Source organism: Capronia epimyces, assembly GCF_000585565.1.
Source record: "Capronia epimyces CBS 606.96 chromosome Unknown aczIQ-supercont1.4, whole genome shotgun sequence".
Lineage (NCBI taxonomy): Eukaryota > Fungi > Ascomycota > Eurotiomycetes > Chaetothyriales > Herpotrichiellaceae > Capronia > Capronia epimyces.
This window is the reverse complement of record NW_006912907.1, coordinates 1118539-1135232: the sequence shown is the minus strand read 5'-3', so window position 1 is coordinate 1135232 and position 16694 is coordinate 1118539. Positions and strand designations below refer to the sequence as shown.

The 16694-nt window shown below is 55.7% G+C and overlaps 5 protein-coding genes across 5 annotated transcripts; 4 read left to right on the top strand and 1 right to left on the bottom strand.

Annotated features, from left to right (window-relative positions):
• Positions 1-4247: 4247 nt before the first annotated feature.
• Positions 4248-6062, top strand: A1O3_05032 (uncharacterized protein; the record flags this gene model as incomplete). The annotated part of the gene is made up of 1 exon (XM_007735160.1): positions 4248-6062. One exon carries the CDS (start codon positions 4248-4250, stop codon positions 6060-6062), a length of 1815 nt encoding a protein of 604 aa, XP_007733350.1.
• A 546-nt stretch (positions 6063-6608) lies between these two features.
• Positions 6609-7279, top strand: A1O3_05031 (V-type H+-transporting ATPase 21kDa proteolipid subunit; the record flags this gene model as incomplete). The annotated part of the gene is made up of 3 exons (XM_007735159.1): positions 6609-6641; positions 6703-6794; positions 6868-7279. 3 exons carry the CDS (start codon positions 6609-6611, stop codon positions 7277-7279), a joined length of 537 nt encoding a protein of 178 aa, XP_007733349.1.
• An 888-nt stretch (positions 7280-8167) lies between these two features.
• A1O3_05030 (uncharacterized protein) lies at positions 8168-10993 on the top strand (the record flags this gene model as incomplete). Its single annotated transcript, XM_007735158.1, has 1 exon — positions 8168-10993. The coding sequence occupies one exon, from the start codon at positions 8168-8170 to the stop codon at positions 10991-10993; it is 2826 nt and encodes a 941-aa protein (XP_007733348.1).
• Positions 10994-11685: 692 nt separating this feature from the next.
• Positions 11686-13866, bottom strand: A1O3_05029 (molybdopterin molybdotransferase; the record flags this gene model as incomplete). The annotated part of the gene is made up of 1 exon (XM_007735157.1): positions 11686-13866. One exon carries the CDS (start codon positions 13864-13866, stop codon positions 11686-11688), a length of 2181 nt encoding a protein of 726 aa, XP_007733347.1.
• A 652-nt stretch (positions 13867-14518) lies between these two features.
• Positions 14519-16537, top strand: A1O3_05028 (uncharacterized protein; the record flags this gene model as incomplete). The annotated part of the gene is made up of 1 exon (XM_007735156.1): positions 14519-16537. One exon carries the CDS (start codon positions 14519-14521, stop codon positions 16535-16537), a length of 2019 nt encoding a protein of 672 aa, XP_007733346.1.
• Positions 16538-16694: the final 157 nt, after the last annotated feature.

Genomic DNA, 16694 nt, shown 5'->3' with positions numbered 1-16694 from the left:
GCTGCGGAGGCGGATGGACGACGTGGGCGGTGTTCGAGGCCTAAGGCAAGAGCTGGAGTTCGACGAGAGGCACGGCAAGACGTGAGGGGGTGCGGCACGCAACCGGAGAGAATTGGAAGATGTTGCGGTGCTGGTGCTGGTGCTGGTGCTGGTGCTGGTCAATCTATACCATGCAGGTCGACTGCGGAGAGAAGCAACCGACATAGACACTACCGAGTAGAAGTCCCGCTCGATTCGTAAGCAGCTCAGCTCTTTCGTTGGGCACCAGGAATCTTGAAGGCTGCGACGCTGTATAGTCCTCAGACTGGTCCTTACATCCGTCTTCTGGCAGTGTCTAGGACTCAAGTTTAGTCAAATAGACTATCTCTACACTAAAAACTTGTGTTGGCGTCAATAGTGGCCGCGCCTTGTTATTTCTATACTCCGTATGCATGTCCGTATATTCCCCTCAGTCCCGCGCCGGCTTTGGAATGCTTTCCGCAGTGCGGGGCAGGGGAGTTAATAATACAAGTAAGTGAAAAGGATCGAATAGGTACATACGAATATGAAAATACTAACCATTATGTTCCAGCATCATTGAACCACGGCGCTGCCACAGTTTCCGTCTACTAGCTGGCAAGTTTCCGAACCTGGATGTTTCGAGCTACGAGGTAGGAGTCTTGCACGTCGACCGGTGTACAGACTACATTGCCATATCACGGTCATCGATCACAAGGGTGATAAGACCATGTCAGCCTTCTCGCTGGAAGACTTGCCCAGATAACTCAACAGTCAATCCAAAGCTGAGGCATTTGTAACGACGACTCGATTGGAAAGCAGATACTTGTCTGCCATGAAAAGGCGGGAGAAGCTGTCGCATGATCACCATGGCAGGCAGCCCAAGCACATGCAACGGACATCAATTATGTATGCCCCCGCGTTCCCAGGATGCCCAGTACGGAGTACTCAGACCGGTGTGCCCTGATCAGCCTGTCAGGACGAAGAATGTTGCACAGAAGTCCCCCATGCAGGCGACATGTTATCAATTGCGGGAGTGTCCGAATGTCCCACGGAGCCGGCTTTTGGAATGGGGCGACTCGGGCTCCCAATACTCGTATAGTACGTGGTGTGAGGAACTGGGGTTCTTTAGGAAGCAATGTGGTGACTCGTGCTATTTTACCTGAGCGGTCGCCTTCTTTGACAATGTACTCCATCATGCTGTATGCTCTGGAGCCAAGCACGAAAGTAGATCAACTTCGAGATGCGGCCATTGACGTATTGCCAACAGGGCTTGGGCAGACACCGCAACGATGGCGAGGGCTTCCAGTGGCTCCAGCTGCGCCCTGACAGCCTCCATAGCCAGATGGTTCGGCCGCTTGTCCTGCAGTTGGTTACTTACAGCAATCTTCTAATTAGCCGTCGATCTGCCAGGGACTCTGCACAACTGAGTGGCTGTGTGTGCTTCCTAGTCAGCGATGACCCGGCGTGTTTCGGTCTTGCCACATTGAACATGCCCCCTCCTCATGGGCTGCCGGAATCAAAGCCCATCTGACCTCACCTCAGCATGTGCCAGAAGTACCATGCAGTGATAGAGGATGGGCGACACGGCGCAAGAAGAAAGAAAGGCTGTGCAGTGGCCATGTAAGCACCAAGCAGTACGGTGGACGTGGAGGGAGAAACGGGCCGAAGGATTGTCGGTGGTGGCTGCGCGGTCGTGGGTATTCAGGTAGGTAGTACATAAGGTAGTATGTATTCCGTACATACAGTACTGTCTGTATACTGGTCTAGGCGTTCTGCATATCCGCCCGTCTCTCCTGACAGCGGCCGAGGAAGTAATCGAGCGATTGTTCTCTGGCTGGATCGGCGTCCGTATCACTCCATGGAGGATGAGGGTGCTTCAGGAACAGGGGCTAATCAGGCCTGCGGCATTGCTGCTGCAAGCTGAGTTGCTCGCCGGGAATGCGGAAGCCACAGCAGCAGCACGCATGAGCTGCATGGCGTGCGTATTAGGTGCAGCAGAGCGTTGGTGAAGACAGGCGACGTGCCGCTAATGGGCTGTGAGCAGCGAGCGACAGGCAAACTGCAACTTGGAGGCGGATGGATTGTGTGGGGTGTGCAGGGGCATCCAGCAAACCTCGCAGCCCGCAGTGCGCATCCCAGTCGGGTGGCAGTTAGTCTGCAGCACAGAACAGCCTCATTCCCATCTATTTGTCCATCGACAACAATGCCAGGCTCAGCGGCTCCTCACCGAGGACACCGCCTTTCCGTAGCTTGACCTCCACTTTTGCCTCAGACATTGTGCGAACCTGGAGGCATGCAATTGCCACGCAACGACAGTTCGCTCGGCCCTCTTCAGATGCCTTAGCAGGCATGCTTCCCTCCTCTGTCTCACTGACTGTGCCGCATTGCCCTTGCCTATCTTACTCTGTACACTCGTCGACTGACCCGGCCGCCCTCAAACCACTTCTCGCGTGTCCTTTCTTGCAACTTCCATCCTCTGCCTTTGGCGTAAGCTGTCTACGGAGTACCTAGTACAGACACCGAACGCCTCTGCATTTCCGTCAAGTCCTTCGCCTCTCCGCGTTGACCACACATAAGGCTCCGGCCCGAAGAAGACGGGCAGCTTCAATTGCTTGCGTGGTTTCTTGCCTCGCAGTGAATGCACGTCTTCCTCGACCTCGCCCGCGCCCTATCACCGATGATGTGCTGATTTCGATCTCGACTGTCCACGCTCCTACACTGCCCGCGCCTCCTGCAACACCTTTCAAACCCGACTGCCCCGACTGCCCAACCCGCTAGCGCCCCGTCCTGGATCCTGCTTCAAATAATGATAAGCCTTGTCCAACAATCCTTTTGACGTCGAATTCCTGTCGGGAAACAAGCACAAACAAAGATTGTTTGCTCTTTCCACAGACCTAATGGTCTGCAACTCGAACCCAATTGAAGCAGGAAACCCGCACGCGAGCATCTGGCATTGAGTACATGCTCCATGATACCTTTGTCGAGTTGGCGAAATTGAGATGATCCAGCAGTGGCCACCGTCCCCGTGCGTGGAGGACGAAGAAGTGGCGCTGGCGAAGGAGCTCAGACTCGATTTGCCTCTACGTGACTTGAGGAGCGAGAACCAGCCGGCTCCTACGCGAGGTTCGGTGGACCAATATCCCATCATCCTCGACAGTGTTGCTTCTGCCATCACTCCCGGGGATGTACCAGCATCGGACCAGGACTGTGACCCGGGTTCACAGAATGTCCCTCTGGCAGAAGAGGGAGAGAAGGCTAGATCTGAGCCTCCTAAAATTACAAACCAAGAAAAGAGATTTGTCTACATCCCCTCTCAGAACTTGGAGGCGGAATTAACCCACCAAGCCGAACATCTCCATCGTTCCAAATCGACCACAGAACTTCCTGAGCATGGCGTCCCTAGAGGGAGACCTCAAGTTCCAAGACTACAAACTGACGTGGGGGCTAATATTGGGGCAATGGCCACAGGTCGTCGCCGTGCACCCTCTCCTTATACTTCCAACCCATCCACTTTCACGAACATGTCATCTGCGACACCTCAGAATGGTGACAAGTTATTGTCACCGGAGGATGCGCATGGACCTAGGAGACCGTTGTCAGCACATCCTAGGACCCGTTTTGTAGGCCATGACGACAGTGACTCTGATCACAAGTCAAAGCCAAAGCGGAGATCTGAACGAAGTCGCAGTAGAGCTGAACGACAGAGTTTATCACACTCGGACCGCTCAGACTCGGAAAGGTACAGATCAGCGACCACATCAGCAAGACAACAGGATCCCGAGGGCGCATTCGGCCGCCGTGCACATCGTCACCGCAGTCCTGGACCTCATGGAGCTTTGAATAGGCACAGTTATGCAGGGCAGGACCGCATCACGCCACCTCAAACTCCCAAGCTACCAAATGTGTCGGCAAAATCATCTGCAGGAGATCATTCGGCGGTACCCGAGTCTGTGGATAGTCGATATGGTGCTAGAAGAATCGTTACTGACTCCCCTTATACATCGTCAGCTGAAGAAGCACACACTCGCCTTACTGCATCTGGCGATGAAAGGAGGGCGACGCGCAGCGGTCGTTCACGGAGAGGTTCTAGGTCACATATTGAAAACGAAGACAAGGTTCGTTTAACTCGAGCTGCATCCAGGCGCCGTGACCGAGCAAGTAAATGCGACTCAAACTATGAGCTGCAGTCCTCAGATGAACGCCACCGCCCGCAGCCCCGGACACCTGCCAGTGGGACTCCAAAAACCATGGAAGATTATTTCGCAAAGGCTTTTGTCGCCAATCAGAATAAGCGTGCAAATCTCGGTAACAGTCAGTCACGCCCAGTGTCTCCCCGGACGTCGCCTCCCCAAAGTCCTCCCAGAACGCCGCGGAGTGACCGCTCGGCCAGAGACTATTTCGAGCCGCCATCAAGTGCTGCGAAGCCTTCGAGACCACGATCCCGTCCGCCTTCCTGGGATGACAGTCACTTCAGAGATATCAAGCCTCTCACGTCGCTCCTTGGTGCAGCAACCTTGGGCACCTCGCTTGTCGCAAAGGCTATTCCAACCTTGTCGAGATCACCCACTTCCCATTCGGGCGAGACACCAAGTAGCGGTTCTCAGAGCCATCCTAGCAGCGGTCAACGATCGAGGAAACCATCTCCAATCTCTGGAGAGCCAGCGCCAATATCTTACAACCTCTCCAATACAAACTTAACTGCGATTCGAGATGAGGGGCCGTCGACGCGTACTACAACTTACACTGTTCATGAGAACCGCGCGCTACCATTGAGCGCAACATATGCACCGACGGTGACGCTCGAACCCCCCCGCCCGAGCGTACGAGCGGCATCATACTCACACTCGCACTCGCACTCGCACTCACATTCCCCTGACCTGGCAAGACCACCTGTTTTGTACAGGGCACACTCGAGCACGTCAAGCCCGTCAAGCCAAGGATTTCACCCACCGGTTCATTTTCCTGTTCATCAAGCCGCGTCGTCGGCTCCGATAACCCCTGATCCAGCTCCTTCTGTCCACCTGCCACCAAGGCCTACCTCACTTCCCACATGTCCTCGTTCGAGACCCATTGCAGGACTTCACGACTGGTACACGATTCGTGATCTGCCACATCTCGACTTCTGCCCCACATGCATGGGTTTTCTTGGTGCATCTCGCTTCCGGGACCACTTCATCCCTAGCTTGCCTAAAGATCCGAGGCAGCCAGTCGTATGCGCAATGAGTTTCTCCTGGCTTCGGGTCGCGTGGATCCAAACCATTAAACAAGACAGGAAGGATCTCACTCTTGTCTGGCAGATCAGCACTCCTCCTCCTCAGGAAACGCGGCCTTGTGCTGGATCCAAAGCTGACCTGCGGCGATGGTACCATCTCACTGATCCCAGGACCGCAAGACAGGTGGAAAACTTTGATATATGCTCCGCTTGTGTCAGGAATCTTGACTTGATTTTCCCTAAACTCCAATACCATTTGTTTGATCGGCCAGCCAATAAGCCTAGCCAGGAGAAAGTGTGCAACATGAACACCAGCAGTCGGCACTTTTTCCCCATCATACTTGAATTGGAGAGACTGGCAGACCGGCGAGAGAAGGAGCAGCTCAGACAGAAGGATATTCAAGACTTTGTCGACTTTGTCCGTCGCATTTCCCGTCACAGGGAGTGTGCCAAAGATACAATGCTGGCAACGCCATCATGGCATTGCATCCCTGACCTTCCAGAGCTGACAATCTGTGAAGAGTGCTTTGAAGAAGTGGTCTGGCCTCTGAGGGACCGACCAATAGCACGAGATGTGTCCAAAACATTGAAAATTGTGCCCGCCTCACGACGGAGCCAGCTCGTGTCAGGGATCAGTTGCCAACTCTACAGCGACCGCATGAGGAAGATCTTCTTTGAGGCTGTGAGCAGGAACGACTTTGAGGGTTTGAAGACCGCGGCAAAATACAGGTACAGCATGGAACACCGGCTGCAAGAAATGCATAAATTGTACGAAATGGATCAAAAGGCCGGGATTGACAGGCGGGCAGAAATGGAAAAGAACATTGCGATTTGGAAATCTATCGAATGAGTTCATGGGCAATGAATGACGACTTACGAATAAGGATTGAGACCTAAGCACGCAGCGCGTTCTGGGAGCGGCTTTATCGATTACCAGGGTAGAATCAGACTCTTTCTGATAGAGTTTAAATTGATAGCATCCAAACAGGGAGAAATATATGTTTCTGGCACTGATAAGGGATATTAGATGTTGTGCGCTCGTCCCTGCTCTAAGTCTGCTCTCTGGCACCGACCCCTGGATTAGTTGACGAGCGTCAGCCTCTCACGTGACCGGCCTGTCGGGACACCTTCCATACTTGGGCCTGGGGAAACGTCCCTTCCAAGCTGTGGCCTGCGGCGACTGCGCGAGCTTCGGTCCTCGAAATACAGCCATCCATAAACAGCAGCGCCATTCTCTCGCACGCTGGCAATTGCAGATCCTCAAAGCTGCAAGGGTGCAAGATGAGTCTCATCTACCCTGCGGGGGGCGCTGTGGCTGCCCTGAGCGTTGTTGGACTTTGTAAGCCACTATCCTGTCCTGCTGTATCAGTCGCCCCGGCTAATTGGATCTGCAGACATGCTCTTCAACGGCGAAGGCGAGCAATTCAACGTGCGTCACAAGTGGAATATATGGAGTTCATGTTGAAGACATACTGACGCTCGGGGTGCAGGTCGGCCAATTCCTCGAGACAGTATCCCCATACGCATGGGCAGACTTAGGCATTGCTTTGTGTATTGGACTATCTGTCGTGGGCGCAGCTTGGTAAGACTACAATACTCCCAACTCCTCCAGTTGAGATTGGCCTTGTGGCTGCATGCTAATCTATGCCACGTAGGGGCATCTTCATCACCGGTACTTCAATCCTCGGCGGCGGCGTCAAAGCTCCACGGATACGCACCAAGAACTTGATCTCGATTATCTTTTGCGAAGTTGTCGCCATCTACGGCGTCATCATGTCGATTGTCTTTGCCTCCAAACTATCCCTGGTGCCAGAGGAGAGGTTGTACACCGGCGCAAACTACTACACAGGGTACGCCCTCTTTTGGGCCGGTCTTACGGTGGGCATGTGCAACCTCATCTGCGGTGTCAGCGTTGGAATCAATGGAAGCAGTGCCGCGCTGGCTGATGCTGCCGACCCAAGCCTTTTCGTCAAGGTGCTGGTCATTGAAATCTTCTCCAGCGTGTTGGGGCTTTTTGGACTTATTATCGGACTGTTGCTCAGCAGCAAGGCACTGGAATTCGATTGAGCCCTGAAAAAGCTCCGGCCAGAGGAAAAGACAATCAGCTCGGGGAACTTGTTGGCCTACGGAGCAAGTTACAGCGGGAAACTCGTGTCTGTAGATGGAGACACCTCCAAGGTGCGGTGCATGATGGCTCGAGGCCCAGTTGTACAAGATCCGATCGGGAGGCTCATGACAATGACGATATGACCGTCAGATTGGCGGGGTCAGCGACCTTTTGACCAGGATATTTTCCTCTCAGACGTGTACATCTATCACTTGTCGCGAAGGCAGGAGCAGAAGGACATTTTTATGCTGGCGGGGATGCACGCCGAGGCGTTTGGGCGTGGTCAGAAAGGCATCAACGCTGGCCCGATTTGGGTGGCAAGGTTCACATTGTGGATGTCGATACGTAGACAGTGTATCTCTGTCGAAGATACTGTATATGCAGGTCAATCAATTAATGCCGTATACTATCGGACATTGACTGTACTCTGTACTCGTAAATATTACGGCGTGTCCTATGTCAATGGCACCAATCTACTCGTAGGTGCAGGAGTAACTCGTCCCAGACTATGTACGTCACTGCGGCTTTCCCTCCTCTTCGAATTTCCTCCTTCAAATAGCATTCATTGTATCCGCCACGCTCCAGGCTCCAACCATGTGAGTCTTCTTCTAAAGGACAGGAAAAGAGGTTCCTGGGAGACCTCAACCCTATTCCCTGTCTCTACTCCTATACCAGAAGCCGGGCCAGTCTAGCCTTCTGTCGGTCAACTTGAGACAGAGACCGTCGCTCCTCTCTTGCCTGCCTCTCGAGGGCATATAGTGCCCATAGATACAACCTGCGGACCTCCGAGATTGAATTCCTACGGCCGGGCTCTCAACCGTCTCGCTGGTGATCATCCGCCTTTTGTCATGGCTCATCATGTACATTCCTTGGGACCGACGTGCGCATACTACGAGGAAGACCACGAAGATTCGCATACCGACGGCTCGCACCCACCCAACGTCAAGGCCCAATTCTTTTATGTCTCGTCCCAGCCTATTGATGACCCTCTATCCCCCTTACCACCAGTCTCCGCCGACAAAACCACACGTCTCCGCCCTCAACCATTTTCTGCACGAGATAATGCGGCCTTAGAAGAGGCCTGGCAGGCCTTTCAGCCTCCACAGGGTGGTCCTGAAAGAGACAGTGACGCAAAAACGAGATGGAACTTTGCCAGAGGTGTCTTTTCCTTCCCAGCATTCAGAGGTACTGGTGGCTCTCCTGGGATCAAGTCTCCCGCCACACAATCGGGAAGGTCAGAAAACATAGTTGGGCCTGACACGAAACAAGGACTGGAACATCCTACGACCGAGGCAGAGGTCATGTTGGAGCCCGACTCAGGTGCTGAAGCCGATTCAAAACCAGTCGACGCACAGGAACTGGATCAAGCCCGAGACGCCGAAGACCTCCCTGCTAAGCATAGGAGACACTTTTCTCCATTCCGACACAGACAGAAAGGAGGCGAGGAAGTTTGCAATGATCCGCCCAAGTCTATGGATTCGGACGACACTCGACAACCTCCTCCTCAACCAAATGTAGGATTCAATTCGGATATCAGTGGCCGACCTTTCGCTCGACAGCCTAGTGGACGCAATCTAAGTTCTACTTCCAAGTATCAAGGAGCCTTCGCTCTTCCTGAGGAACTAGATCATGACTCAGGCGAGGAACGAAGTCGGTCTCGGAGTGTAGGGCGACATCATAGGGAGGAAGGGGTTCAAGAAAAGGTGTTTGTGCCTGTGGGTGTGTCTCGGCTACATTTAGTCGAGATGCCCGACCTCATTATGAAACCGATTTACTGGTCTCCCATAAACGACACCTCCGATGTTATTCGGGCCACTTGGTTTTACAAAGACACCATGCTGCCGGTACCGGCGGAAGTTGCCAACCGGTTGGAGGTTGGCTATGAGTATATGAAACCATATGCTGAGTCATATCAGGAAGAATTACAAGCTTGCATCGAGAATGGCGCTTCGGCCGAGATGAAGGTGGTTTATAAGCTTTGGCCCGACGAGCCAAAGTTGAGCCGACCTGGGACCGCCACAGACACGAAGGAGATGGATCAAGGGGTGTCCCAGGAGGCGACAAGCGGACTTTTGCCTGAAAGATTGTTGAACGCGGCCGCCGATCCTCGCAAACCCACGGAGCGACGGTTTTTTGGCACACATAGTGTTATCTACACAGACGCCAGGAACGCTCAAATCCTGAGACCGAGCTTGTTACCGTCCATCAGCAAAAATCGGCGACCGCTGAGCTCCCTTAGGAAAGGGAGTCAGATTGGGGTGGCGGTTGTTCGTGGATTCGACCGCAAAGCTTGGTTGAAGATCCATCCGAACCCCAAGCTGGATGCCAAAGCCGCTCACGCCAAGGTGGGAGCATACATGTCTCAATCCGGAGATGCCACAACGCGCGGCCGACGCATGTCTTGCGCGGCTTGTGAGGAAGAGACCGAAGCGCCCAGGGTCTCAGACCTGGTACTGGTTATTCATGGAATCGGGCAAAAGTTGTCAGAGAGAGTGGACAGTTTCCATTTTACGCATGCCGTCAATGGTCTCAGGCGAGAGTTCAATGTGGAGTTGTCGACTGAAGCGGTAAAGGGCAATTTGAGGAATGGAACGGGAATCATGGTTTTGCCGGTGAACTGGCGTCTGACTGTCTCCTTTGACGACGATGTCAAGGCTTCCCAGCAGGATGCGGACAACAAATACGCACTCAAAGACATCACGCCCGACACTCTCCCAGGCGTTCGGTCTCTGATCAGCGACGTGATGTTGGACATTCCGTACTACATGTCACACCATAAAGCCAAAATGACGTCGGCAGTCATCCGTGAAGCCAACCGAGTCTATCGGCTATGGTGTCGGAACAATCCAGGCTTCGAAGACTATGGCCGAGTTCATCTCATCGCTCACTCGCTCGGTTCCGTGATGGCCATGGAAATTCTCGGTCAGCAGCCCACACGGATCGGAAAGGACATCAAATTCGACCGCCATCAGCCAAGCGAGAAGATCTTTGAGTTTGACACGACCAATCTGTTCTGCTGTGGAAGTCCCTCTGGCCTTTTCCTGCTTCTCAACAATGCGAATCTCATTCCACGCAAGGGAAGAAACAAACCCGGCATGGAAGGGGAAGACAGGCAGCCGGGGATCGCGGGCGAAGCCAAGTACGGCTGTCTTGCAATTGACAACCTCTACAATATCTGCCACCGAAACGACCCGATCTCGTACCTGCTGAACGCGGCGGTGGACCAACTGTATGCGGCCTCGCTTCAACCCGCCTCCATCCCCAGCGCCAGTGCCAGCTTTATGAGACGACTCGGGCACACTTTGCGGTGGGCATCTGGATCAGCATCCAACGCCTATACGAGTGCTGCCGTAGCCACCGCGCGGCCTGAGCTCCAGCAATTACCTAGCACGGTGGAAATGGAGACTCACAATTTCACGCGGGAGGAAATCGCGGAAAAGCGCATGTATCTCCTGAACGACAATGGACAGATTGACTGGTTCTTGAATTCGGGAGGCGGGCCCCTTGAGATTCAGTATCTCAGCATGCTCAGCGCCCACAGCAGTTATTGGGTGTTGCAAGATTTTGTCAGGTTTCTGGTAATTGAGATTGGGCGCGAGCCTGGCAAGACTCATACGCTGCCAATCTTCCGGGCCGTCAAGACGAGAGAGTACAAGAAGGGCAACATTTCTTAAGGGGCCGTTCAAGAATGAGAAGAGAAGCGGCTTGGCTGGGGGTTCGGATTCCAACCAGGACACAGCATTGAAGCATGTTTGCCAGTGAATGGATATACAGGAGTTGAGGTCTTTTGGGTGTTACTGTTGGACTACAAGTTCATGCTTATGGATTGGGACAGCATGGTTGCTGTTGTTATGACATTGATACCCCTTTTTGCGCTGGAGTGGAAGGGGAAAGCGAGGAAGTGGGGAAGTGAGGACGCTGGGTTGCCGGAGGAGAAGGCAGGACCGGGCACTTGGTATAGACTAGATACTCCGTACAGGGGACATGGTAGTCCAGCCGGCATGGACGAGGATGGGGATAGACCAGCGACGAGAAACGAGCATAAGATCATGACCATCACATATACTTAGCTACAGCATCCGTCGAGGATGTATAATGTACAATATACTAGAGACTCGATCGGGTTGACAAAGTACAGTATGCTGGTACTGATACAGGCATAGAGGTATAGGTAGAGGATATATATGTTCCCTAGGATACCTTGATATGACATCTCTTGATATACGATATGTATAGAAGGAAGCTAGATCTTACATATACGTATATCTCCACACACACACACACCCACACCCACACATATATACAGATACGGAACAAGGATCTAGATCTCTATCCCCTGGAAAGCCTCACGGCACGAACACGAACCTCAATAACCCAGAAGCATGCCCATCATCAAAGCGTCACACTCGGCGCCGGCCTCCAGCCAGCCGTCGCGCTGCGGCAGTTCCAGCAGGGCGTTGGCGGTGGCGAGGCTGCCGACGCGACTGCTCCTCTGGAAGCCGGTGCTGGTGGCGACGAGGGTGGCATTGGCATTGGCATGGGCATTGGCATTGGCGGGATCCAGGCCGACATCGACCCCGACCACGACGCGATGGTACTCGACGCGGGCCTTGTCGCAGCGGACACGGGCGCGCAGGCGCACCTTGACGCGCTGCAGGCCCGACGGGTCGGGGTAGCCGGCCATCTTCTGCAGACACGGCAGGACGAACAGGTTGGCGGTGACGAGGGCGCTGGCCGGGTTGCCGGGCAGGCCGAACAGCAGCTTCTGGTGGCGGCGGCCGCTGCGGCTGTCCTTGACCGGCAGGCTGGCAAAGGTGGTGGGCTTGCCGGGCTTCATGCTGACGCGGCCGAAGTGCACCTGGCCACCGAGGCCGCGCTCGACCGTCGGCTTCAGCAAGTCGAGCTCGCCCATGCTGACGCCGCCGGTGGTCAGCACGACGTCCAGCTCGGCCTCGCGCACCCCGGCTCGCAGCTTCTCCTCGAGTTCCGTGGCCGGCGTGTCGCGCGCCACCCCCAGGTCGACCACTTCGTCGCACAGCCGCCAGCCGCGCAGCAGCGCCAGCAGCGCCGGCCGGTTCGAGTCGCGGATCATGCCGCCGCTCAGCGGGCCTGGGTGCGTCGTGGTGTCCGTCACCTCGTCGCCCGTCGACATGACCCCGACCCGCGGCTTGCGGTAGACAGGCACCCGTCGCACCCCAGCCGCCGCGAGAACCCCGATCTCCCCGCCCAGCGGGCTGATCTGCGTGCCGCGGCGGAGAATCAGCTCGCCCAGCGCAATGTCGCTGCCGGGCTCGCGCACGTTTTCGCCCACGGCCAGCTGGTCCGTCAATATCTCCACGCTCGCTTCTTCAGTTCCGTCGGCCGTCACGCTCGCGATCGCCGTGTCTTCCACCATCACTACCGCATTGGCGTTGTCCGGGAGAGGGGCGCCTGTCGTGATCCGGGCAATCTCCCCCGGCTGGAGAGGCGGCGGGAGCGATGCGGCTTGGGCGTGGGACACAGACGCCACGGGAAATATACCCTTGATGCTGGCGGTGGGAGATGTCGGTCCCTTCGTCGGGTCGGGCACAATCACCGCGTACCCGTCGACGATGCTCGCCCGGTACGCCGGCACCGCCTCCACGGCTCGAATGTCCTCGGATATCACGTAGCCTGTCAGGTCGGGACTGAGGTCGCGCAGTTCGGGCGTCGGTGCTGGAGTCTGCTCGAGGATCTTCGTCACGGCCTCGGAGACGGTGAGCATCGGGTACGGAGACGAGCGTGCGCGGGCGGTGGCGCCGAGTCGGGGGTCGTTGGACTGTGGCCGGTCCGACGGCGTGGTGTGGGCTTTGGGGATTTTGTGGCCATGACTGTGGTCGTGCTCGTGGTCGTGATGGTGGTGGTGGGAGTGGTCGTGACGATGGCCATCACCCGTGGTCGAGATTGCCGTTGCCGATGTTGCACCGGCAGAAGCAGAAGCAGAGACGCCGGCATCCTTCTCCAGCTTCTTGACTCCGCCGGCATGTGCGGCTCTTGAGTCTTCGCCGGCAGCCTGGAGACATGCGTGAGGGAGCAACTTCAAGACGGCCTGGAGGTTCTCTTTGGCGCCCTTGGGCGATCCCGGCAGTGTGATGATGACAGATCTGTTCCGCACGCCTGCCACCGGCCTGGACATAAGGGCGAACGGCGTGACCTGGAACGAGGTGGCCAACATGCCATGCACGATGCCGGGAGCGTGACGCTGGATTAGTGGCGTGATCGCCTCGGGAGTACAATCTCGTCGAGCGAAGCCCGTTCCTCCCGTTGTGACCACCAGGTTGATCAGGCCTGGGGCTGATTCGGTCGACGGCTCAGGCTCATAGTCAGTCCAAGAGCGGACGACGCGCTGGATCTCCAGTACATCATCTCTGACTATCTCCACCACGGGGTCGGCCCATTTTCCGCCGCCTTCTTGAGCGAAAGTCTCCTTCAGAATCGGGAACGCCTTGTCCGTGGATGGGCCGGCGGCGGCAGTGTCAGAGACGACGAGGACGGCGGGGCGGAGGAGAGGGAGAGGGGAAGAACTCATACTTCCGCCTGGACTCGAATACCTTTTCCTCTTTCCTGCTTCAGGCGGCAGGGGAGACGGTGTACACACACAGCTTGACCATGGCACACGACTTGGAAGGCTGGCGGCTGGGAAACAGACGAGGGTGGAAGTGTGTCGAGTCGAGATGATGGATGGATGATGAGCGGGTGCGGGTGCAGGTGCGCACCGCCCGCGGAGAACGGAGAGACACGCCGCTTTAGGCATCACGTGGCACGATCCTGATACTCCAGGCAACAGGCAAACAAAATACAGAGTATAGATGGCAATTACCTACCTATACCTATACCTATACCTATACCTATACCTATACCTATAGGTAATTGGTTAATTATTCATTTTACAGAGGCCACAGGCCACACGAGGTCATATGCAGTCCTCGACCTTGATCTCTTCCCCTCCAGGACTGCCAGACCCTCAGGGGACATTCACCTTTGGCCCAGTAAGTTCCTTGCGTCGTTGACCTCCTTCGCCATCCAACGACGGACGACGGACGACCGACTCCCCCACATGACACCGCCCAGGCGCATGGCCGGGCAGGGCAGGAGTTGCAATTGAGAAAAGAAAGACAATAAGAATAAGGGCCTGCCATCCTCCTGCTACTCCTACTACTACTGCTACCACTACGACCACAATGACGATGGACGTTCTCGCCGCTCAAACGCCCTTCTCCTTCCCGCCCACAGCCACGAGCCTGAACCTGACGGCCCAATGCCTGGCCAACACTCTTCCTGCGCCGACTCTGTTTGGTGCCGACATCCTCAGTGTCACATCGTCGCTGTTGTCCAACTATACAGCCTCGTTTCCGTCTCCCAGTTTCTTCAACTCCGACCCGCCCATGTACGACGCAGCCACAGACCTGTCCTTCTGTAATGTCACTGTGGCCTACACTCACCCGGGCCAGCACGACACCATCCATGTGAACCTGTGGTTGCCTGTGTCCGTCTCTCCCGATGCACCGGCCCCAGCAGCAGCAGCACCACCACCACCACCACCACCGGCGACCACTCCCGTATGGAACGGGCTGTTCCTGTCTCTCGGCGGCGGCGGCTTCTTGACCGCGGTGCCGGACATGTTCTCCCACGCATCCTTGGCACAGGGCTACGCCATTTCCACCACCGACGGTGGCCACAGCCGCACCGACGGCTCCAGCGACTCGTGGGCACTCGTATCTCCAGGCAATGTCAATCTGTATCTCCTCCAGGATTTCGCATCTGTCGCACTGCACGACATGGCCGTGATCGGGAAGGCCGTGGTGGAATCCTTCTACGGCGTCCCCCCCACCTACTCTTACTTCAAGGGCTGTTCGACCGGTGGCCGGCAAGGCCTGATGCTTGCGCAGCGTTACCCGCACGACTACGACGGCATTCTCGCCGCCGCGCCGGCCATCTACATGCCCAAACTACTGATGAGCCACTACTGGGCGCAGGTGGTGATGAATCAGCTGGGCGAGTACCCTCATGCATGCGAGCTTGAGGCAATCCACCGCGCCGTGATTGATGCATGTGACGAGCTGGATGGCGTCAAGGATGGCGTTGTCTCAGCCGAGGAACAGTGTCATTTCGATCCCTTTACGCTGGTCGGCACGACCATCTCTTGTACGGAACGCTATGCAGATACGGAAGCAGAAGCAGAAACAGAAGCCACCGAAGAGACAGTGTCTGCACCAACCACACACTCCATCACCATCAGTCACGCCGCCGCTCATGTCGCAGCCTCGGTCTGGCGCGGGCCCGTCGACACCCGCAACACCAGCCTCTGGCACCCACTGAGCCGTTCCGCCCCGCTGTCCATGTTGGGAGGGACGACGTGTTTCCGTAACGGCAGCTGTACAGGTGCTCCCAACCCTCTGGCCAGCGAATGGCTCCGACTGTTCATGTACAAGGATGCAACGCTCGGCCTGACAGACTTGGCGCGATCCGTCACCCACGAAACCTGGGTCGACCTTTTCCACCAATCCGAGGAGTTGTACCATTCATTCCTGTCGACCAGTGACGCCGATTTGTCCCCCTTTGCCCGCCGCGGCGGCAAGATCATCACCTGGCACGGACTGAGCGATGGCAGCATCATGCCGGCCCAGTCGCGCGCGTATTATGAACAAGTCGCGGCGGTGGCCTCGGCCGAGAAGAGCAGTGGTGGGAGCAACGGTGAGACCGAAGCAGCAAACGCAAACGCAAACGCAAACGCAAACGCAAACGCAAACGCAAACGCAAACACAAACACAAACACAAACACAAACACAAACACAGAAGCTCAAGACCGTAACCTTGATGGCGTGACGGATTATTACCGCCTCTTCCTCGCCCCCGGCGTCGAACACTGCGGCTCCGGCCCGGGCGCGCTGCCTGTGAATGTCATGGCCAAGCTGCGCGCCTGGGTTGAACGCGACCTTGCCCCGGACGTGCTGGAGAGCGAGAGTTTTCCTGGAGAGGATGCAGACGGCGATACCGCCAACCTTGAAGAAAAGAGCAGATGTCACGATGATGACCACGACAATATCAACATCAAAATCAAAACCAAGCCCTCAATTGACAAAAAGTTCACCCGCCCGCTGTGCATGTATCCCTTGGTGGCGCGATATCTGGGTCACGGCGACACGCGGCGCGCCGAGAATTTTGAATGTGCCGACTCCTTCTCTACCAATTCTGCCTAGATCTGGGAAGGACCTGTAATTGCGCAGTGTCTACTGGAGCACGGATACTGGAGCTTGTATAGTTCCGCAAAAATACGTAGGAATTACTTCGTATACTGTTGGACATGATTTGTAGGAATTACTTCATATACTGTTGGACATGATTTGTAGAAATTAC